The 22740-nt window shown below is 49.5% G+C and overlaps 1 protein-coding gene across 8 annotated transcripts; it reads left to right on the forward strand.

The window, feature by feature from the left end:
* Positions 1-616: 616 nt before the first annotated feature.
* ZNF275 (zinc finger protein 275) lies at positions 617-21405 on the forward strand. 8 transcript variants are annotated; one of them, XM_082446717.1, is made up of 5 exons: positions 625-754; positions 8798-11127; positions 11590-11697; positions 12608-12692; positions 12993-21405. In XM_082446717.1, the coding sequence occupies exon 5, from the start codon at positions 13022-13024 to the stop codon at positions 14147-14149; it is 1128 nt and encodes a 375-aa protein (XP_082302843.1). In that variant the 5' UTR covers positions 625-754; positions 8798-11127; positions 11590-11697; positions 12608-12692; positions 12993-13021; the 3' UTR covers positions 14150-21405. The 8 variants fall into 8 exon arrangements, with proteins under 8 accessions (XP_082302841.1, XP_082302843.1, XP_082302844.1 ...); XM_082446718.1 differs by having other exon boundaries at positions 11036-11127; XM_082446720.1 differs by having other exon boundaries at positions 11053-11127.
* The last annotated feature ends 1335 nt before the right edge of the window (positions 21406-22740 follow it).

Here is a 22740-nt window from a genome sequence, read left to right on the forward strand (position 1 = left end):
AGCCCCGATCCAAGAATCCTGTTCTTTTCTCTTCTCAGTATGACCTGCCATTTTGAAATTAACTCAAGTGACTTTCCCCTCCACCTTTACCCGAGCACGCGGGCGCGCGCGCGCGCGCACACACCCACACACAAACATACTCACAGGAGCTCTTGGGCGCCAAATGCGCGCCCCCTGAGGGCAGGGATTGCAGCCTGGTTTTGCTCACAGCTGTATTCTCAGTGCCTGGCACGGCGAGAGCTCACACCTTCCGTGACTGAGCGAGGCGCTTTGACCCCTCCAGTGGGGGCTGGCTTTGCTCTCCGTCGCCCTCCGTTCTCATCCCCCCACCCATATTCCCGTCCTAAAGGCGCCCAAGGGGGAGGGGTCCTCTTCATTCCTTCGTTCCCTCCTTCGTGGTCTTGTTGGTTCATTCGCTAGTTCATTCATTCATTCATTAGTACATTCACCTGGCCCCACCGCGCAGCTCCCCTGGGGTCTGGCCTGACCCACCCACCCCGGGCTAGGCCACGCCCCCTTCCAGCCCCCCCACTCTCCGGGCCAATCGAGACCGGCGGGCCGGGCGGGGCCGGAGCCGGGGCGGGGCCTCGCTCTCCCACTACCCACGGCGGCGCCCGCGGCTCCGGAAACGCGCCGTGGGGCTGCTGGGCTCAGCCGGTTGCTGGCGGCTCCGTGGCGCTTCCTGCCACGCCGGGCCTGGGCCGCGCCAGCGCCGCTCCGCCGAGGACCGCGCGTTGGCCGCCGCCGGGCCGAGGTGAGCGTCCGGGCCACAAGAGGATGTGCGCGGAGCCCGGGAGGGTGTGCGGGGCCGCGATGAGCGCGCGGGCCGCCAGAGGATGTGCTGGGAGTCGCGGATGAATGTGCGGGTCCCGGGTGATCGTTTGGGCCTCGGGAGGATGTGCAGGGGACGGCCCAGGAGAGTGTGCAGGACTGGGGTGAGTGTTCCAGAAGGTGTGCGGTGGGGGGGCAGGGGGCGGCCAAGCTTGTTGGGGGACGTCTCTGTTCCCGCGGGAAGCTGCTCGGCCCTGGGGCCAGGTGGAGCGGGAGGCGGGTCCGGGATGGCGGGTGCGAAGAGGCCGAAGGCCTTCCCGCGGCGGCCAGGGGGCGACGGTTAGGGGCGGGAATCGCTGGACGTGCTGAGGCCTACGCTGCTTTTGGGGTGACGCTAGGGGATGGGAACCGGTCGCTATGGGAAGAGGGGACCCCCCCACCCCAAGTGCAGAGGAGGCCAAGTGGGAGGGGGCGTTGGGGGGGTGTTAAAAGGGCTTTTCCCTAGTCTGGGGGAGGGGCTGAACAGCAGTCAGAGACGCGGGTAGGTGTACTGGGGAAGGTACTGGGGACTTCCTGCTGGCGGAGTCTCTCCTTTCCTTTTGGGTGGGGGTCGAGCGTCAGCTTGTCGGGGAGGATGGGGGGGGCAGCCTAGAGCCCAAATGCTGTGAGGGAGGGGGAGGGGCAGCCCTTGCTGGGTGAAAACAAGCTCAAGGCCCTGGATCTGAACAGTGCTTTTTCTGTCGCCCTTCTGGGGCCACCATCACCCGCTCCAGTGCCCCCCCCTTAAACTCCTTTGCTGCCTTCTCTAGTCTATATTTGGGTGATTAATTACATGTCTTTTTCCATCCTCCCCCCCACACAGTCGCCTGCTGCCCGAAGCCCATGGTCCCTTTCAAACACCAACCCCCCCCCCAGAATCCTGGCCCTTTTCCCGGAGGTCCCATCCTGTTCCAACTGACACCCTCCAGCCAACGTTGGCGCAGCTGGGGGCCACCAGCCCCCTCCAGTCTCCTTGGTCAGTGAAATATTTCCTCTTCAACCTCAGACCCGACATTTTTCTTTTACCAAAGGATTTCAGATGGGATCGCTAGAACAGCACCCCCTCTGGGTACTAATGCTGCCTCACCCCATCCCTCATGCTCCCTCCTGCCCTGTGCCTGACACAGTCCAATCCATTCCCCCCAAATGTCTTAGGATCTACATTTAGAATCCTATCGAACAGTGATTTTCAGCCTTCTTTGGGTGAGGAGACCCCTTAGAAAATCACTAGAAAGTGTGAATTCTCTTCCCAGAAATCTGACAGTCAGCACAGAGAGTGGGATCCCATTCAGGAGGCTCATGGGCCAGAATCCTGTCTGATGAGCCCTGGAGGTGAGGAAGCCTCCGGATTCTAGATGGGCCCAGTGCTAACCAGGCACAGATCAGCATCCCAGTTTCCTGAGTGCTGGTTGAAAATGCAGATTTCTCATCCCCACCTACACCAGCTACTCTGTCCCTTGAGTTCTTAGCAAACCCCAGGCCAGGGTTCTAACCCACCCGTCCAACCCTGGCCCTAACCTGCCTGGGCTCCCCAACTGCCCAGGGCCCCTTGGGATTTGCACAGCATTCCCCCATCCCCATTTAGAATCGTTCATATCCTGGGCAGTGTGACTTAAACGAAGCTATACTTAAAATTTATTTTGATTTTCAGTAAGATAGCGTGCGTCTTCTTGGGGAAATGGGAACATAAACCTTCCCTCAATTAAGTACAACAAACACTACAAAATCCCCTTCTGGTCTACCTTCTGGCTTTTTATAGAAGGCAAAGAAAATGGAAACCTAAACAGAGAGAGACAGGTGCCCAGGCAGAGTGACAGAGGAAAACGGGGAAGACGGAGACAGATGCCTGCCACCCACGCACACAGAAAAAGGCACACACAGACACAAACATCCCAAGAGAAACAGACTTTCCTGGTGAAACACCCTCTCTTCTGGCCCTTTAGGATTCACTTCTAGTAGCAGTGCATTTGCACAGTACAGGGTGGGCCCAAATGGGGCCTTTGCGGCCACATCCTGGCGGGACGGGTTGAGAGCTGGTGAAGGCTAAGCCCAGCTCCAGCCCAGGGGCTCGGCTCAGGATCCCAGCCTTGCCTGACTCAGGTGGATTGGGGTCTCAGCAGTGTGTTCAGTCTCACAGCCTGTCCTTTGGTTGAGCACTCATGACCCAAAAAGACGTGTTCCCGGAAGGAGTACCCAAGTCTGCTTCTGTCCCCCCCAAATTATTTCAGTCCAACAGGTGGGATCTTACCTGCCTGACTAATCGCTCAGAATTTTTCTGAGACACGATGCCATCCCTGCATCTCTCTTTGGGGCAAGTCTGGATGCTTATAGACCATGTCTGCTGGCCTTAAAGCTGGCCATGCTGCTAGAAGACCCCATGGGGATGCAAGATGGTGAGAAGTATTGTTTTTGATTCTGGAAGCACTTATATTTTTATATATGCCAGTGCCGTTGAACCATCTTTGCCCAGAGATAGTTCTCTCGATCTAAACAACACAACTCAAGGGAGAACAGATATCCAGTAAGGAGAATTGGGAATCTAGGTAATTAATAGGATGATTTAGGGTTAGGGTTAAGGGTGGGAGAGGGAGCTGAAGGCACCCATCTGAATTAGATGGTCGCGAGTGCAGTCTCTCGTGTGACCTATAAAGATTCCCTCCAGGGCATTTTTGCTCTGGCCCAGAACTGAAATGAACACCATGAGCCACCTGTTGTCTTCTGGGGGCCTGAGGACATTCTGTTTCAGGTCCTTATCTAGATGCTCCAGGGAGTCCAGGTGTTTCTGGCACCCCTTTGAAGTTTCTGGAAGCTGCCAGATTGATCTAGTTTGGGTGGCCTTGCTCCCTGTCCCCTGCCCCCACTGCCCAGGGAAGGATGGCACCTGCTGAGGAGGTTGCTTGGCTACTTGTGCCATGGAATTAGTCTAACACTGATCTTTTAGGCTCAGAAGTGAACTTTCCTAGTAGCCAGACATCCTAAGGAGGGGTCCCGAGCTCAAAGGTGACCAGAATACACCTAATTATTCACTATTTTTTGTGACACATGTTGGCTTTTGTCTCCATTGGGTTCAGCTGTTAACTTCTGTTCTTTCAAATCAGAGTGAAATGGTTGTTTTGGTTCTCAATGTTTCTGATGCAATACGGAAAATTGAATTTAAATAAGTTGGTTAAAATTTACATTGCCATCTAAAGCACATTTCAGGAACATTTGTTCACTCACGTGAACTCTCATGCTTTAGGAAGCATGATTTTTCAGAAGTGTGTCTGTGAAGCAGCTGCGGTGTCTGTGGCACTTGGCTAGGTCCAGAGTGGAATCCGCAGTCAACCTTGATAGGGCCTTCACTCTCTGGGAGCATATAGTCGTTAGACTATACTTCAGATCCCACTTAAAGAAGGAAGATAATATTTACATTAAGAGGCAGAGGTTTGTTTTCCCATAGTCTGTCTACCAACTTCCTTTTCCCGGTTGGGTGAAGAAGTGCACTTCCGAGATTTGGGGCTTTTCCATGGTGAGTGAAAGTGCCTCGCATTCAAGATCAGGATCGCCCCCTGTATCCATCGGGTGCACTACAATGGTTTTCATATTGTGCCTGGAATTGCTTTGACCTTGATCTCCCAAGGTCCACTTTTGGAAGGCAGCAGACACCTGTATGTGTCACTTTTGTCACAGAGTGCAGTTTCTTTTCCAGATTAGTTCCACCATTTTAAAGTGGAGCTGTTGGGCAATCCGGCTTCTGAATTATCAGATTGTTTTCAGGATTGATGATGATTTTATTTTTAACTGCAGTGGGATTAATGTGTATTATCTTTGTTAATGATCTTCCTTTGCGTCTCATAAAGCTTTTACCCGATATACCTTGTTCATTGTGCAGAGTTTAGCTTCCTTTTGTGAAAGCAGGGCTCACTTTTTCCCTCCCATTTTTATGAGCACCTTCAAAATGGTCTCTGTGTGTCCATGGGTTCTGTCACTGTGGGTAGTGATCTGAAGTGCACTTGGGTTAAGTCCCTTGGGCAAGCCTGGTACAGGAAGGGCCAGTCCTGTTGCTACACAGGAATTAAAGGATAATTAACAATTCACTTGGGGGTTGTGGCTCCAGGACTTCAACGATTAATCATGCCAATTAAGTGAAAACACTTTGGTGGGATCCGCTCAATTAAATGGGAACACTTCAGGAGGACCTGCTCAATTAAACATGGGTGGCTTGGAAAAACTGTGAGTGAGAGAGAGAATGACGTGTGTATCTATTGCGCAGGGAGGGTCTGTGATGGCATGTTCATGGGAGGATTTAAAGCCAGTCCCCTAAACCCATACGCACCATTAGGCTTCAAGGACACTCAATGGCTGCCTGGCCTTTGGATAAAGCCTGGTGTTAGATATTACCTGGTGGCATATTATTTCTCTCTTTTCTGGTGTGGTTTGAAATGTCTCAAATCTTGGGAGCTAGACCTTAGGCAAGTTAGTTCACCTCTCAGATCCGTGTCTTCCTTCTCTGTAAAATGGAGGCGGGAATGACTATAGGTGGCGATAGTTACGTTATGGGAAGGGAGAAGCACAGTGCCAAACGCATAGTAGGTGCTCTGTTAATGGAAGTTAGATGAATTTAACACACCCCTCCCACCACAGTTTCTCACATGCCCACTGAGTGTTAGGAGCTGCTGCAGATGCTGGGGATTCAGGGGTGACCAAGAAAGAGAAGGGCCCTGTCCTGTCAGAGGTGACATTTCCCCCAGGGAGAATCAGGTAAAAACAAGCAATTTTGGAGGATATGTTTTAGGTAGTGAAAAGTGTTATAAGTAAACCGTGATGGGGCTGGAGAGTGAAGACATTTGGAGGAGGTGACACTTAAGTGAGGCCCGAATTCTTCGAAGGAGCCACCTGAGGCAGGTTCAGAGGCCCTCAGGGGTATTGCCTTGGCGTGTTTATGACAGGATGAAGGCCGAGGGTCTGGAAGGAATGACTGAGACATGGGGTGCAGGATATGGGTCTGGTGGGCTCAGCCAGGGCCTTGGAAGGGGTTAAGGCCTTAGGTCTCTGGCCTGAGGGTGGTGAGATGAGGCTTGTAACAGACCGTCTTCCTCAGGAGGTGAAGGTGAGATGTTCTCCTCTCCATTCCACTTGGCAACAAAACCTCAATGTCAATTGGAAGTGAATTTTTTAGAATGAATTGTATAAGTAATCTATGACCAGTTCATTTTGTATTGGAAGCCAAAGTCAAACCAGACATCAAATGTATACCAGGAAGAATCCAACTGCTCCGAGGGTGCCCTGCCCAGGTGACAGTGGGATACAGAGGGCCTGGCTGCTGGGCACCTGGGGCTTCCCTCACACACTGGGGAGCACCTGTGCTGGCAGCTGCTTAAAGATGGAAATAGAGTTTCCGTGGACACGGGGGCCAAAGGAGGCCTTCTGCTCACATCTGTCATGGTTCTGATAGCTTGGGGGGATGATCCCAGGAAGTGACAACCCCATGGACCTGCCTCTAAGCTTTCTGGGACTGCCCACACATTCCTGCCAGCACTGCTCCACTGTGCCTGCCTTGCCTGTGTGGGCACCTCGGGATGTTGCCCAGCTTCAGGGGCAGTTCCCTGTTGTCTCCTTGGCCTCAGCCCTGTCCTCGCGCATGCTGAGCATCTTTCTTATCCAAAGTCAACTGAAATCTTTTAAAATTGTTGTTCCTTTCTGATTACCAAAGAAATGCAGCTTGGTTACTAAAAATTCATTACAGAAACAGAAAGCAGAAGACCTTTCTAGACCTGGACTCTACCCCAGGGTGGTGCACATTGCAGTCTCGATGTGCTCATTCACTGTGAGTCACTCTCAGTTTATTCCTTTTTTCTCCTAAAACACAAATATATACCATTCTCTCCCCTTCCCCTACACTCTTTGGATTTTTTAATAAACAGTTACTGTCTGTCTATAATCTTCTTTGAAGGAGGATTCAAATTTTTGTAATCTGCTGTGTGTCATTCTGCATTGGCCACCTGTTGATTTTTTTTTTATTTTCATTTACTTTTTAAAATTTTTTCTGTTTTTTTCTTGTCTCTTACCACCTATTGATTTTATACTTAAGCTCTCCAGTTTTCTTCCTGCTCTGAGTTCTAGGATTCTTCAGAAAGGTCTCCCTCATGTTTCTATGACATTGGGATTATTGAGACTCTTCCTGTTGGTTATAGTATATTGTTTTCCATCCTTTTACTTTTAACCTATCTCTGTCTTTACATTTAAACTCTTTATATTTAAAGTTTCTTGTTGACAGCATATAGTTGAGTCTCATTTTAAAAAAAAAAAAAATACAATCTGATGATCTCTGCCTATTAACTGGTGTGTTTAGTTCATTTATATTTAATTTAACTATCCATATGGTTGTGTTTAAATTTGCCTCTTGGTATTTATTTCCATTTGCCCCATCTGTTCTTTTTCCTTTGTTTTTTTTTTACCTTTCTTCTTTTGGATTATTTTTTAGAACTGTATTTTATCTCCACTACTGGCATGCATCAGAGTCTTGGAGGGCTTTGTAAAGCACACAGTCATACATTTTATTTCTACGTATGTTATAAACCCTGCACTACCTTATTATTTTTGCTTTAAATGTTCAGTTATCTCTTAAAGATTTAAAAATGAGAGAGGTAAAAGTGTTTATATTTCTGCACTTATTTACATTCCTGATGTTCTTCATTCCTTTGTGATCCAAGTTTCCATCTGGTATCATTTCCCTTCACTGGAAAAACTTTCTTTAATATGTCTTGTAGTACAGGTCTGCTGGTGACAGATCCTTTCAGCTTTTCTTTGTCTAAAAAAGTTTTTATTTTGCCTTTACTTTTGAAGGATACTTTCCCTGAATATAGAAGTCTCGGTTGACAAGTTTTTTTTTTTCCTTTAGCACTTTAAAAATGTCATTCATTTGTTTTCTGGCTTGCACATTTTCTGATAAGAAGTTAGCAGCTATTCTTATCTTTGCTCCTCTGTATACAACATCTTTTCTTCCTCTGGCTGCTTTAAGATTTTCCCTTTATCACTAGTTTTCAGCAATATGATTATGATGTGTCTTAGTGTACATGTGTGGGGTTGGGGTTTTTTTTGGTTTTGTTTTTTGTTTGTTTGTTTAGTCTTGCTAGGGGGTAATTGGGCTTCTTGGATCTAGGTTTCATCAAATTTAGAAAACAATACATTTTAACCATTATTTCTTCAATTATACTTTTATCCCCCTCCTCCTTTTCCTCATCTTCTCAGATTCCAGTTGCATATGTGTTAGACCACTTTCTGTTATCCTCAAGTCACTGAGACTCTGTTTTTTAAATATGTTTTTCTTTCTGATCTAAATTTGGGATAATTTCTATTGCTATGTCTTCAAATTTTCTAATCTTTTTCGGGGGAGAGGGCTGTGTCTAATCTGCTGTTAATCACATCCAATGAAATTTTCATTTTAAATATTACAGTTTTCACCTCAATAAGTCCCATCTGGTTCTTGTTTATATCATCCATTTCTTTCATTATGTTCCTGTTTTTCTTTAAATAGTTATACATTGTTAAACTAGCTGTTATCCTTGTCTGTAAGTTCTGTCAGTGATCACTTCTGAGTGTTTCTATTGACATTATTTTCCTTTCCATGAGTCACATTTTCCTGCTTCTTGGCATTTAATTTTTTTTAACATCTTTATTGGAGTATAATTGCTTTACAATGGTGTGTTAGTTTCTGCTTTATAACAAAGTGAATCAGTTATACATATACATATGTTCCCATATCTCTTCCCTCTTGCGTCTCCCTCCCTCCCACCCTCCCTATCCCACCCCTCTAGGTGGTCACAAAGCACCGAGCTGATCTCCCTGTGCTATGCGGCTGCTTCCCACTAGCTATCTGTTTTACATTTGGTAGTGTATATATGTCCATGCCACTCTCTCATTTTGTCACAGCTTACCCTTCCCCCTCCCCATATCCTCAGGTCCATTCTCTAGTAGGTCTGTGTCTTTATTCCCGTCTTGCCCCTAGGTTCTTCAGAAATGCAAATCAAAACTACAATGAGATATCATCTCACACCGGTCAGAATGGCCATCATCAAAAAATCTAGAAACAATAAATGCTGGAGAGGGTGTGGAGAAAAGGGAACACTCTTGCACTGTTGGTGGGAATGTAAATTGATACAGCCACTATGGAGAACAGTATGGAGGTTCCTTAAAAAACTAAAAATAGAACTACCATACGACCCAGCAATCCCACTACTGGGCATATACCCTGAGAAAACCATAATTCAAAAAGAGTCATGTACCACAATGTTCATTGCAACTCTATTTACAGTAGCCAGGACATGGAAGCAACCTAAGTGTCCATCAACAGATGAATGGAGAAAGAAGATGTGGCACATATATACAATGGAATATTACTCAGCCATAAAAAGAAACGAAATTGAGTTATTTGTAGTGAGGTGGATCGACCTAGAGTCTGTCATACAGAGTGAAGTACGTCAGAAAGAGAAAAACAAATACCGTATGCTAACACATATATATGGAATTTACTTAATTTTTTATTGGATGTTGAACATTGTAGAGATTATGTTGTTGATTGTCTGGATTTTGTTGTTTCACTGTGAAAATTGTTGGACTTTGTTTTGGGAGGTAGTTATTTGTGGAATAGTTTCATCCCTTCAAGGCCTGATTTCAAGTTTTTCTAGAGCAGATCCAGGGTAGCTGTGGCTCCAGGGATAGATCAGTCCTACTACTAAGGTATGGCCCCTCTGATTCTCTAGTGAATACCCCATGTGATCACTGAGGACTCCCTACTCTGGTTGGTTAGACCCTGAACATCTTCCTACCTTTGTGTGTCGTAGGAATTGTTCAACTTACAGCTTCCTGGTCATTCTTTTCCTAGTCTTTGGGAGTTTCACTCTATGCATGCATGGCTTAGTAGTTAAGAAAGACTAAAGGGGAGCCTTGTACAGATTTTTTGGAGCTCTTTTTTTCTGCATAGCTCCCTACTTTCTGGAACTCTGCTCTGCCTCAGCTTCCCTGAACGCTGGTCTGTGTTGATAATAAAGCCACCAAGCTCTGTTTGGGTCCCCCTTCCCTATACTCTCAATCTGGAAATTGCCTCCAGGAAGAGATCTGGGACACTGATAAAGCTTACCTCATTTGTTTCTCATCTCACAAGGATCATGATCCTGTGCTGCCTGCTGTCCAATATCTAAACACTGTTGTTTCACATCTATTTTATCCAGTTTTCTACTTATTTATGGCACGACATTAAATCTGTTCCTTGTTACTCCCTCATGGCCAGAAGTGGAAGTCTCTGTCTAACCCTTTTAATATAACATCTAATTTTACGTAAAAGTATTTCTGGAGTATCTGGGTTCTGTACTTCTTGAGCTAGTGTAAAAATGCTTCCTTTTCATATAACTGTGAACCGAATTGACCTGACATCAGAACAGAAACTGTGTTCCTGTTTCTGTGAACTCACTGAAGTGGGAGGCCTGCGATGCATGCACACCTGTGGTGGGATCCGAACGACAAAGGCAACTTACACATGTGGTTCAAATCCTTTATTTAGCAACAGTCTTTGAAGATCTTTTTTTTTTTTTTTTGGAGGTGTCTTTTTCCAGGTATTTTGTTCAACTTTTCATTTTGTCAAATATATCACAGAAACATTCTTGTCTGCAAGCTGTCACCTGGTGAGTTGTTTCGGTGGGGTGGAGTGTGGCCTTTAGAGGGCCTTGCTGCTAGTCAGGAGGCCCTGGCTCCTGCCCTGTTATGTCTCTTCCCTCCAGTAGCCCAGTCTGGTTTTTTGTTGCCCCTACAAAGTTGAGAAGGACCTCTCACTTCCTAGTTATTTCTTCTGATGTTCTTTTGGGGATACTTCCTTCCTGTGCAGTGTGAGCATTGAACTCTACAAGGCCTACTGCTAGGAGGCCTGTGGCCGACCTGTCTCTGAGAGCCAGTCTCCCTGCCACTGGCTCTTGGTCTGAGTTTGTCTTCTCCTGCCTGTGCCTGGGCGAACATTCATTTGTCTTGTCTGGGTTCTCTCTGGCCTGCCTGTATCAATTCTCTGCCAGCCCACTTTCCCCACTGTTTGGGATACATTTTGTTAGGTGTATCCGTCCTCTGGCTTGTCATTCAGCCTCTGTGCAAGAGAAGACTCAAGAAAATTTAAAACAGGGGAAAAGGAAGTCACCAGTCTCATCCCACAGGACCCAGAGGCAGGGCTGCTGTCACTCACGGCACCTTTCACTTTCCTTAGCTCTGCCTGCCCCACAGGGTCTTGCTCTTCCCCAAGATGGATTCCTGGGAAACCAAGTCCTGGCAGGCCCCCTTGGGGTGCTGGAGGCCCAGGTGAGCTGTGCTTCCCTCAGTCTGGCTTGGGAATCTGTCACTGCTCCCTGATTCTGGCCTTGGACTCTGCCTCTTGCCCCAGCATGACACACAACAGGACCTGAACCCCAGCTGCTGCCTTCCCTCCCTCTCTCTGCTTCTCTCCCCGGAGTCTGCCAAGGAATGGTTGCCTGCTGGGCTTGTAATTCCCATCGTACTGATGGGGGAGCTGCGTTTCAATCCAGGAAAGTGATTGAACCGAAGTCCCTTGGGAGGACAGTGGGAGCCAGGGCCACGGCCCAGGTCTCTTGGCACGTGGTCAGGTTCTCTTTCTAGCACTTCTTGAGGCTTGTAGTTATATTTCCATGTTAGCAATGCATGCTCACTTCAGACTCTCACCTCTCATCCCTGGGGTTAGTGGCACTGCCCTTGCCTCATTCTAGAGTGGATGGAAGGACAGATTATCCCTGGGAATTCTTTCAGGATCCGGTGACATTTGGTGACGTGGCACAGTACCTCATCAAAGGGAGTGGCTGAGGCTGGATCCTGAGCAGAGGACACCGGCATATTGAAGGAATGTGACCTCTGTGGGTAAGGATGCCCCCAGCCCTTCCACAAGCTTTGCCACCAGCTTCATGGTCCTACGCTGCTGGGAGTAGGATAAGGGGCACCTGGCATAGCGTCACACAAGCTCACCTTCCAGGGGCTTATGCTCCCTGGGAATGGGCTGTGAGGAAATACAGAGGGTCTGCTACACCCGATATCTCAAAGTAACAGGTGTCCCTCCCAACTCCTAATGGCATGGAAAGAAGCGCCCTCAGTCTTTCATTGGGAAAGAAATTAGAACAAACTAGCCACTATAATTAAATACTTTTTTTTAACATCGTTATTGGAATATAATTGCTTTACAATGGTGTGTTAGTTTCTGCTTTATAACAAAGTGAATCAGTTATACATATACATACATCCCCATATCTCTTCCCTCTTGCGTCTCCCTCCCTCCCACCCTTCCTATGCCACCTAATTAAATACTTTTTTAACCCACAAATTATATAAATTTCATGACAACTTTACTGTAGTTTACTGTTGAGAGAGGTTGACGTAGCAAGCTCCTTTGCACCATCAGGGGCTGCACGTGGTGAGGTGGGGAGGCTTCTTCGGAGGAGAGACTGCCAGGGGTCAGCTTTGACAGTTCTGGGAGAACCCCAAGTTCAATGTGCAGACCTTGAGGAGGGTGGATGGGGAAAGGGAGGATCAGCTCCTCAGGAAGACAAGCTGGTTCTCCACCCACATGGGCCCAGAGCTTGCTTCATCCAGCCCCTGGAAGGAGCCGACTGTTGGGAAAGGCATTTTAAATGGATGAATGACTTGCCTAAGGGAACAGCCAGCCCAGCCTTTGAGGATTGAAAGGCTTTCCCCTTCAAAGGCCCTGAACCATTCCTACCCCATCCTGATGTCATCTCCGGATGCTGCCATAGCCTGTTTCCTTTTCCGCAAGCAGGAGTTCCTGTTTTGAATCCTGACTTGGTCTCTCACCTGGTGCAAGTCTGACCCATCCCTTCACGTGGAACGAGCTGAGCATTCAGGTGAGTAAAACCTGAAGAAATGTCAGGGCGTCATTGGGGAGGCCCAGGTGAGCCTTTGGGGTGGGAGTGGTGTGCTGCTCCTCAGTCACCTTGACAGGGAGCATCCAGCAATCAGGCCCTTGTGCCCCTTCCATCTACCGCGCTTGTTTCCAGCTGGGTGGGGAGCCGCCATCCTGCCCCGGTGGCCTCCAGGCCCGATGCTCGGCAGCTGTCTCAGGAGGAAAGTGATTGTTGACAAAGGAGAGTAACCTCCTTCCTTCCTCCTCGGCAGAGTGCAGTGTCTTGTGGTTTCCATTTTAGAAAGCATCTGGGTGGCCCAACCGCCGAGGATGGGCGAAGACGCCCAGTCACAGGAGATGGCGCCCACGAGCTCCCCGACGGCCAGTGAGCACAGCCCTGAGGTCAAACAGAACGGGGACTCTGAGGGGAGGGGAGGGAGCCCCCGGAATCTACCTGTAGAACATCATTTTGCATGTAAAGAGTGTGGGGATGCCTTTCGGCTTAAGGTCCTCCTCGTGCAGCACCAGCGAATTCACAGTGAGGAAAAGGGCTGGGAGTGCGGCGATTGCGGGCAGGTCTTTCGGGGGGTGTCTGAGTTCAACGAGCACCGGAAGAGCCATGTGGCGGCAGAGCCCCGGCCGGGCCCCAGCCGGGCCCTTGACGAGGCCATGGAGAAGAGAGAGCAAATGGAGAGGGAGGCGAAGCCCTTCGCGTGTGAAGAATGCGGGAAGAGGTTCAAGAAGAGCGCGGGCCTCAGTCAGCACCTGCGCGTCCACAGCCGAGAGAAGCCCTTTGACTGCGAGGAATGCGGGCGCTCCTTCAAAGTCAACACCCTACTCTTTCGCCATCAGAAGCTGCACACTTCGGAGAAGCCCTTTGCCTGCAAGACGTGTAGCAGGGATTTCCTGGATCGCCAGGAATTTCTCAAGCACCAGCGGATGCACACCGGCCACCTGCCCTTCGACTGCGACGACTGCGGCAAGTCCTTCCGAGGGGTCAACGGCCTGGCCGAGCACCAGCGCATCCACAGCGGAGCCAAGCCCTATGGCTGCCCCCACTGCGGCAAGCTCTTTCGCAGGAGCTCAGAGCTCACCAAGCATCGGCGGATCCACACGGGCGAGAAGCCGTACGAGTGCGGCCAGTGCGGGAAGGCCTTCCGGCAGAGCTCCAGCCTCCTGGAGCACCAGCGCATCCACACCGGGGAGCGGCCCTACGCGTGTGGCGACTGCGGCAAGGCCTTCCGGGGGCCCTCCGACCTCATCAAACACCGGCGCATCCACAGCGGACTGAAACCCTACGAGTGCGACAAGTGCGGGAAGGCCTTCCGCCGGAGCTCCGGCCTGAGTCGCCATCGGAGGACCCACAGCGGAGCAAGACGCTGCGAGTGCAGCGAGTGTGGCCGCGTGTTCAAGAGGCGGTCGGCGCTGCAGAAGCATCAACCCACCCACCGCGAGTAGGGAAGGCCCGCGGCCCCGTGGCCGGCGGCCGATTCCCTCGGGGCCTGGGGCCCTAGAGGGGGAGGGCAGAGTCAAAGGAGATGAACAGTTTTGTAGCGCTTATATATTTTCTCTTCAGAAAGGTTGAAACCAATTTATACTGCCACCAGCAATTTATAAGTGTTTGTGTTTCCCATCTTGCCTCTCAAGAGTAGCTTCTACCATTTTGATTGAGTTTTGGCTGGTTCAACTGGAATCGAGTACCTTCAAGGTATTAAAATGCACAGGCCTTGAATTGGAGAACGAGAGAAGAGAAACCCAGACGTGGGGGTGGAGCTCAGGATGCTTGGTCCTCTCCTGCAAGCTCCCCCTTCAAGGAAGCTGAGACCCAGAGCTATTCAACGATGGTGTCCATGGAACGTGATCCCGACTTTCCCCAACAGGAGATCGATAGCCCCAAACTTTTTTGGCCTACTTGAATTTATAAATTTTTAGGGTTGTAAATAGAATAATCAAATGTCTTATAATATTTAATTTATTAATTTAGTTCTACATACATATTGTAAATCACATATTATATAGAATAATATATTAATTTAGAAAAGATTCCTTTTTTCCCTAGCTCCACTCCATGAGATCATTTTATCCTAATTCCTCATATGCATTTCTAACCTCACCATCTTCACCAACCTCAGAGGCCCTTTGGCGTCATCATTTTCAAAGCACACATCCAATGACTTCCATCCATCCGAGCTATGTGCCACATAGCACTGTGACAATCCCTGCACAAGGCTCTCACTAGAAACCGCCTCCCAAGCCATAAGTACAGGTTCATGTAACATTAGAATGATTGTTGTCGTTTTTTAATTTATTCTGTAGCTGTACAATGCAACCACTTAAGGTTTTCCTTTTTTTAAATGACCTTTAAAAGGCTTTTTTAAAGCATCGAAGACTTGTCATTGTGAGGTCGTACTCTTAAGAAGAAGTACTAAATCTGAGTTAAATTTCTTTTGTGTCCTTTTTTCTTAAACCAATTCAATCTGGTGACTCCCAGGCATATCCAAAACTAGCGTCGACTGGGGTTTGTTTCAGGCTAACGGGTCTTGTCCTCAAGCAGCACTGTTTTGTTCAAAATCAAGTAGTTGAGAGAGCATCCCCGTAATAGGGACGTCGCAAGGACTCAAGTGTAAGGTGACGCCTCCTTTTCGGGAACGATAGCCTCTCATATGGGGCCTAGATGGTACTTCTCCGATCCTCCGTTTCCACCTCTGTAAAATGAGAATGATCGCAGGACTACCTCCTAAGGTTATCACAGGGACTGCGATGCCGCGCCTGGCACGGAGGTGCACACTCATCATCTGCCGTCATCGCCATGGTTATCGCTGTTGTTCTATGACTCATTAGTACCCAAACTGAGGATGGACCCAGGCCTCCTGACTCCTAGTCTCATCTTCTTTCTCTCACGTGATGACTTAAAATACTGTTTCCGTTTTCTTGCATGCAGAGTACGTTCATCTCCTTTGACCAGTTACCAAGTTACCTTTGGATATATTGACTTTATACGGCAGTTCTTTCTGTATCGATTGTGATGATCTCTTTTCCAGTTTTATTGCTTTGCTCTTTGTAGCAGTTTTATTACATTTTTGTTGTGCAAGCTTTTGATCTTTACGTATCCAAACGTTCATTGTTGTCAGTTAAGTCTTAACTTCCATTGCTTCAATAGTTAGAGATGATGACATTTTCTTCTAGAATTTGAATTACAAACGAAAAGTTGAAAACCCTGCCCCACCAGAAGGTGGATGCTCCAGGTGGGCAGGCTGGATGGAAATGGGCCAGAGACACAGGCTCACTCCTCATCCAAGATGCAGACTCTGCATGTCTGTGGGCGGTACTTGACTATCCAACCTGGCCACTCAGGCACTCGAGAGGAATTTCCATCTCGGATTGGCCAGAACACTCTGACTGTTCCTCAGTATAGCCCTAACCTTCAGCAGCAGGGCTGGGCCTCACCTAGGTCAATGGGGTGGTCCGAACTTGGTCTTGGCAGCAGCTGGCCAACCTTCCAGCTCCTGGGAGCCTTGGCCATGCTCAGCGTGGATTCAGTGCCTGAGCAGCAGATCCACCCAAGAGACATCTAAAACACAAGAAAACTTACCCGACTGACACTGTCACATGGATGACATCCTCCTAGCGAGTGATTCTGGAACTAGAAAGAGGTCGGTTTGGTGGCTTCTGCTTTTGGCAACTAGGGGGAAATTCACCCATGTGTTCTGACGTCACCTCCTGCAGCCACACCTAAGAGGGGCGACAGAGCAAAGGCTCGGAGACGAACCGTGCCCCACTGATGGCCACACCAGGCCTGGGCTGTGACTTGTAACAGCCTTGCCCAGGAGGGGCAGTAAAACAAGGGTTTGGAGGGCAACGATGCCCTTCTGACGACGGCCCACGTGGCATAAAAGTAGAAGTTGGTCATCCTGGGGCTGGCCTGTCACTTTCAGCGGCAAGGGCTGGCCAGGAACCTGGCTCCTCCAGTGGCCTGCAGAGCCCACAGGTAGAAGCTGGCCTCGCAGGGGCTGTAGTGTGACTTCCCAGCAGCTGTGCCTGGGGTAGAGGCTGGGAAGCAGGGTCCCACAGTGACCCTTGTGACCTTAGCCAGAAGGTACTCTGGAATAGCCCCCAGGCCATGCCAGTGGCTCTCTGGGACGTCTCCATCCTGACCCCTGGGCTGGAGAGAAGCTGACAGCACTTGTTGCATAGTGATTCTTTCTGCTCTGGGGGCGTCAGTTCTTGCAGTAGTTGTGAATCTGCGTGTGAAATCACTACTTCCTTCTCTCATGAGTTTTCTCTTTTCAAGCTGTTATGACGTACTTGCTACAACTGTTATTTGGTAAGGAATGTTGGCGTCCACGGCAGGGCAAGTCTGGCACCTTAACCTGGAAGTACCTTGCCATGTCTTGCCCGTGTTTTATGAAGGATCCAGATGCAGTATTAACTCAGAACTTAGCGTCGCCGTCACCGCTGCACTTGTCCCCAGCCAGGGCACGGCATCTTGGCATCCCGTCATGCCCTCCTTTCCTTTGTTCCATTCTTGGTTCTATGATTTTCTCTCGAACAAACCGTCTGCCAGAGTGAACACGTCGTTTCCGTCACTCTGTTTGCAGGTGAAGTCCGTGCTCTCTCTGTGGCTTTAATGTGTGTCCTGTAGTTGCACCGAGTTCAGGTGTTTGCCTCTGGTCCCTGGGGGGTGGATTTCCTTGGACTCTCTAGGTCTACTGCTCCGTCAGATGCAAAATGTGATCAGACTTGCTGTCGTGTGTGCTTGTCTATGCATTTGTGTATCTACCTCATTTCATTTTTCTTTCTAATCACACGTATTCCTTTTGCAAGGCAAATGGAGAGCAGGTGGGTTATATAGAATGCTGGCTCTCCTTCGAAATAGGCCCTTTTCTTATATTCTGAAAGAAACCCTCCATTGCTTTTATTAAAGTTTTGAATACTTGCAGAAATTTTCAAAAGAAAGTAACTGTTCACCACTTTTGCTGCTTAATAAGATTAACTGTGTGGATTAGTTGTGTCATACCCATTAGTTGTGTCATTCCAGACTGAGCCCCGCCCGGTTACGGTGGGCGTGTCTCTCTCGCGTGGGGTTGCATTCCGCGTGCCTGGGGCTCCAGCCCCATTGTGCGTCATGTGGCCCCCACCCCGTCTAGGCCACATTAATTCAACCAGAACTGAGCACCTGACTCAAGGGCGGCAACCGGTCCACAGCGCTGGAGACATGGACCAGACCTTTCGGGTTCTCCAACTGTGAAGTACAAACAAGGAAACTGAGAGAGAAGTTTCTAGTTGGTGCTGGAAGAAAGAGGGAGCCACCTGGGATTTACAGGAGTTGCCCCCATGGGTGGCACCGGCTTGAAGATCTGTGGGCTCCGGCTGGGCACCCCCAGAGCAGCCTCAACCCCAGCAACGCAAGGGAGGCCTGACTGGCTTACCTTCTGGGATCTCTGGCAACTGCCCTCTCTGGTCCACTTGTGTCCCTGCCATAGACTCCCTTGACCTAAGCCAGCTTGAGTGGGTCTCTGCTTTTTGCAGTCTGTCAGGAGCAATTGCATTGTCCCATTTGGCTGCTTCCTGAGAAGAATCACACGGCTCGCTTTCCTCATGTCCTACCTGGCCCTCATTCCTGGCCCAAGGCCCACCTGACTGTCGTAAACACCTGTTTTAAATGTGGTACTGTATTCTGTTTGCTAGGGTGGGTGCAAATCTATGCCTCCTAGTCTCAGTGAGTTTGACCAGTGCTTTTCTGTCTGGGCACTGTTCCTGTACTGACCCCATGTTTGCCCCAGGAAATGAGTTTAAGTCACCGCTCACCCTGTTCTTTATTTTGGAAGTGTCTCGCTACTTGTAGCAAATCCGTCAGATTGGGGAATTGATAACTTCTGTATGACTAGTATACTTACGTTGTGTAGTTCTCATTGCATCAGTTGGGTGTTTATTTTCAAAAGTAGAAATGGTCTCTTTAAACAAAAATGGCCTTCAGCATTACTTGCAGATCTGAGAACAGCTATGTCCTGCCCCAGTTCGTATTTTGGTTGTTGGCACTATTTTCTCATTCCTCCCCAGTCTCCTTAACTTGTCTGTTTTATGGCACTTACTACAATCAGCTTTGCACTAGAGCTTCTCCCTCCCCACCCTCCCCAACCCATTAGATTGTGAGCTCTTAGAAGACAGGGGTGACCCTTCATGTCTGATTCCCCTTCCAGATCTAGCACAGTGCCTTGCATCGAGTAGATTTCAATAAATATATGTTCAATGGCATTGGTCTTCCATGACTTATTTCGTCAAAGCTTGGTTTATCAGTTCTTCCCTTCCTCTTTTCTCCACGCTCTGGAGTTCCGCCCCTGTCTTGCCCGCCCCCGCCCCTGCAACTGCCTTCTGGATGCCTAGAGGGGAAAGGAGGTGCCCTGAGAGAGATGGCTGGTTTTCCTGGAAGTTTAAGCTGTCCCTTGGCAGAAGGGGCCCGTCATTCAGCCAGCTGCCTCCCTCCACTCCAGCTGGGGCTCTCCCCTGGGTCTGAATTCCAAGTGGAAGCAGAAGACCGGCTTGACCCTGAGCTTCTCCCCTAGGAATCAGGAATGGGGTGACAGAAGTGGCTTCTGGGACTTGAGAATTGGCCAGCCTCTCTGGGCTGCGTGGGAGTGGGGAGGTCAGTCTTCTTAGTGGCCAGTGGCCGGCCTTCTCTCTAGTGTCCATAGCCTCAGAAAAGGCAGGTGACAAGGACAGGCTGCTGGCTTCCTGACCCTCCCAAATGCAAACAAACAGAGATCGGCCATGGAGTCAGCTGCCCCATCCTGGAAGGCCAAGTGTAAAGTGGGCTCCAGGAAGTGCTTGGGTTGGGCCCTTCTGGGCCATGATGTGCTCCAACAAGAGGAAGCCACATTTTGGAAAGGCTCATGACTTCACCCACAAACCCAGTCTCCCTGGAGGCGCCCAGGCAAGGCCTATGTCATCTTTCCCCCATGGTCCCATCCTCATCACGCTGTCAATTATTCTTCTACCCAAATGCAGCTTCTAAGCAGGTGGCGTGATACCACCCTGCCCCACCCGCAGCCCAGCCATCTCTGCTTGCAAGCCAGTTGTTTGGAAAGAACCATTCATTTGCTATGCTGGTTTCATGATGTGCTTGCTACTAAGAGTTTCACCGATTTTTCCTTAAAACATGTGCAAGCTCTGTTCTGGCAAACTTCCCTGTGTAAAAGTCAAGGCCACAGGTCCACTTGAATAGCTAGTAATGGGCCCAGGGGAGGGGGGACAGCCTGGGGCTTTTCTCTTGGGACCTTGTGGACCTCCAGCAGGGGGCGGATGGAGAATGTTCATTTCTGCCCCTCTTCTAGTGCCCCTGCCTTCTGGAGCCCTGGAGCTTCTCTCAACACATCCTCCTCTGAGGGCCCCCAGAAGTCTTTTGCTTACCTGAGAGTTCACAGTCCCCAGACCCCACCCCCAACTTATGGGCCAGTGTCTGAGCCTCCCTCATTGCTAAGGAGGCTCCCACCCACGGCCCTCTGCCCCAGCCCACTTCTGCCCAGCTCACCAACCACCTGGGAGGGGCCACTGGCATTGTCTTAGTCCATTCAGGCTGCTATAACAAAAATACCATAAACTAGGTAGCTTTTAAACAACAGACATTTATTGCTCACACTTCTGGAGAATGAGAAGTCCAAGATCATGGTGCTGGCAGAGCTAGTATCCAGTGAGGACCTGCTTCCTCATTCATAGATGGCTGTCATTTAGCTGTGTCCTGTGGTGGAAAGGGTGGGGGAGCTTTCTGCGGTCTCTTTTATAAGGGCACTAATTCCATTCATGGGGCTCCATCCTCATGACCTAAAAGCCCTCTAAAGGCCTCACCTATTAATCCCATCACATTGAGGGTTAGGATTTCAATGTATGAGTTGGGTGGGGGTGGGGGGGACACAGACATGCAGTCCATAGCCAGCATGTAAGTAGAAAGGGGATACTTATGCTAAAATGCAGAATAGTCCCAATAGTCTCCTAGCCCACTAGGCTGAAGCTTCCAGAGCTGTATCGAGGTCCACCCTCAACAGCTCCTCCAAGAGATGCTGAGCGTCTGCTGGGTGCCAGCCCCGCTGGCCCAGGTCTTCGTCGGAACACTGGGCTAAAATGCATTTCATTCAAAAGACTGACTGCTGGGCTGCCACTAGCCTCACATTGAAGTGCACCGTTGATATGAGTCTGAGGTGGTCCAGCAGGACTGGACTGAAACTATCACACTGGTGATGAGAGAAAGAAGAAAGAAGGAGAGAGAAACACGTGGGCAAGGCTGCCCTGCCCACCATTAATGGAGGTGAGGGGACTTGGGCTTCTCTTGGATTCATGCATTTATGAGTTTGACTTACACTTTGGTGAACTGCTTGACCTTTTTCCCACTGAGCACATATTACTGCTTTAATTAAAATATTTTAAAATATATAATAAAAATATGGCCCCCAAATTTTTTCAGGCAAGACAGCTTAGAAAAAACCTTGTACTCTCTCACCCCTCACCCCTTTTCTGACCTTCATTCAACAAGCATTTATTGAGGACCTTCTGTTTTCCAAGTCCAAAAGAGAATGACGTAACCCCTGCCCCCGGGGACAGAGCACTAGAGCAAGACAGACCCATAACCAAAATGTTACCACAAATGGGACCTAAGTTCACAAAGCTGGGCTCCTAGGATTTGTGCAGTTTAGTGGGTACCGGTTACACTTGGGTTAAACATTTTTAAAAAACCCCAAAACTACAGAGCCAAACACACGCGCATAATATTAGCAAATGAATCACCCTCCCTCCATCCTCAGGTCCTGTTGATTTTACATCACAAAGACCTTCCTGCCCGGGGCCCCGGCCTCGGAGTCCATGGCGGTGCCCATGGTGCTGCTCAGCCTGGTGGAGCAGCTCGGGGAGGCCGACGAGGAGCTGGCGGGCAGCTACGCGGAGCTGGGGGACTGGTGCGCCGGGAGGATTCTGCGGCACGTCCAGGTGGGGGCAGGGCAGGAGGCGGGCGGGGGCTGCCAGACAGGGCCTGGGGAGCTGGGGGGCAGGGCGACGCCCTACTCCCCGCCCCCGGGGCGCCTCCTCCGCCCGCACCCGCCCCGGAGCTGGGCCCCGATGGCTCCCTTTACAGACGGGGAGATGGGGCGACGTGCGGCCCAGAACCCTCGGGAAGGGAAGGAGGGCCCCGGGGGAGCCGGGGTGGGTGCCAGAGCCCCAGGTGCGTCAGGCAGCAGGAAGCCTGGCCACACTCAACTTCGACCCAGGCCTCTGTGTGTTCCAGGACAGCCACTTCAAAGTCTGGTTGGAGATGACAGGTGAGTGGCATGTGCCCGGAGGATGGGAATGGATGCAGCCTCAGCCTTGACTCAGAAGCCCCACCCCCCAGACCAGGAGATGCCTGCACCCTGGGAAGCTGAATGGGAGGTGCTGAATTGTTGGGGGTGGGGACTACTGACCCTGAACCTCTAGAAGCCTCACAGCACCAAGCTGGCACGGAAGATGGCCAAGGCCAAATCCCAAATCTCGCTATCAGAGAATGAACTTCTGAGATTCCATAATTCTGAAATTTTCTCCAAATGTAACTGTTATTACAATTTTGTTACACACTTTCAGGACCCATGCTCTCAGTTGCCTGTGACTGGTTCATTGGGTCCTTGTGCTGTGCACTTGCCTCAGCATGACCTCATGTTTTTCGAGGATTTGAGAAGAAAGGTTTCAGTAGTATGTTTTCCACAAGGAAGTTTGTACTGATAAATGGAATAGTTATAAATGGAATATTTCCTGCCATATCAAGAAACAAAGGATGTCACAGTCACCAACGATTGCAGCCCTCCAAAGTGAGCCGGTGAGCCCTGAGGAAACTCGGGATGTGAAAACACAGGATACTGGCCCCAGAGAGCTGAGGTGCATATCAAAGGAATGATTTCAGTGAGCCCAGACTCTTGCATCTTCCCAGACAAAGAAAAGCACTAAATTCCTTACCTTGAGAGATCTGGTTTTCTTTATTTAACAATAATTTTTTGATGTTCCCAATTACCTGCCCTTCGTTGCAAAACTCCTAT

Source organism: Balaenoptera physalus, assembly GCF_965194825.1.
Source record: "Balaenoptera physalus genome assembly, chromosome: X".
In the NCBI taxonomy this organism is placed as follows: Eukaryota; Metazoa; Chordata; class Mammalia; order Artiodactyla; family Balaenopteridae; genus Balaenoptera; species Balaenoptera physalus.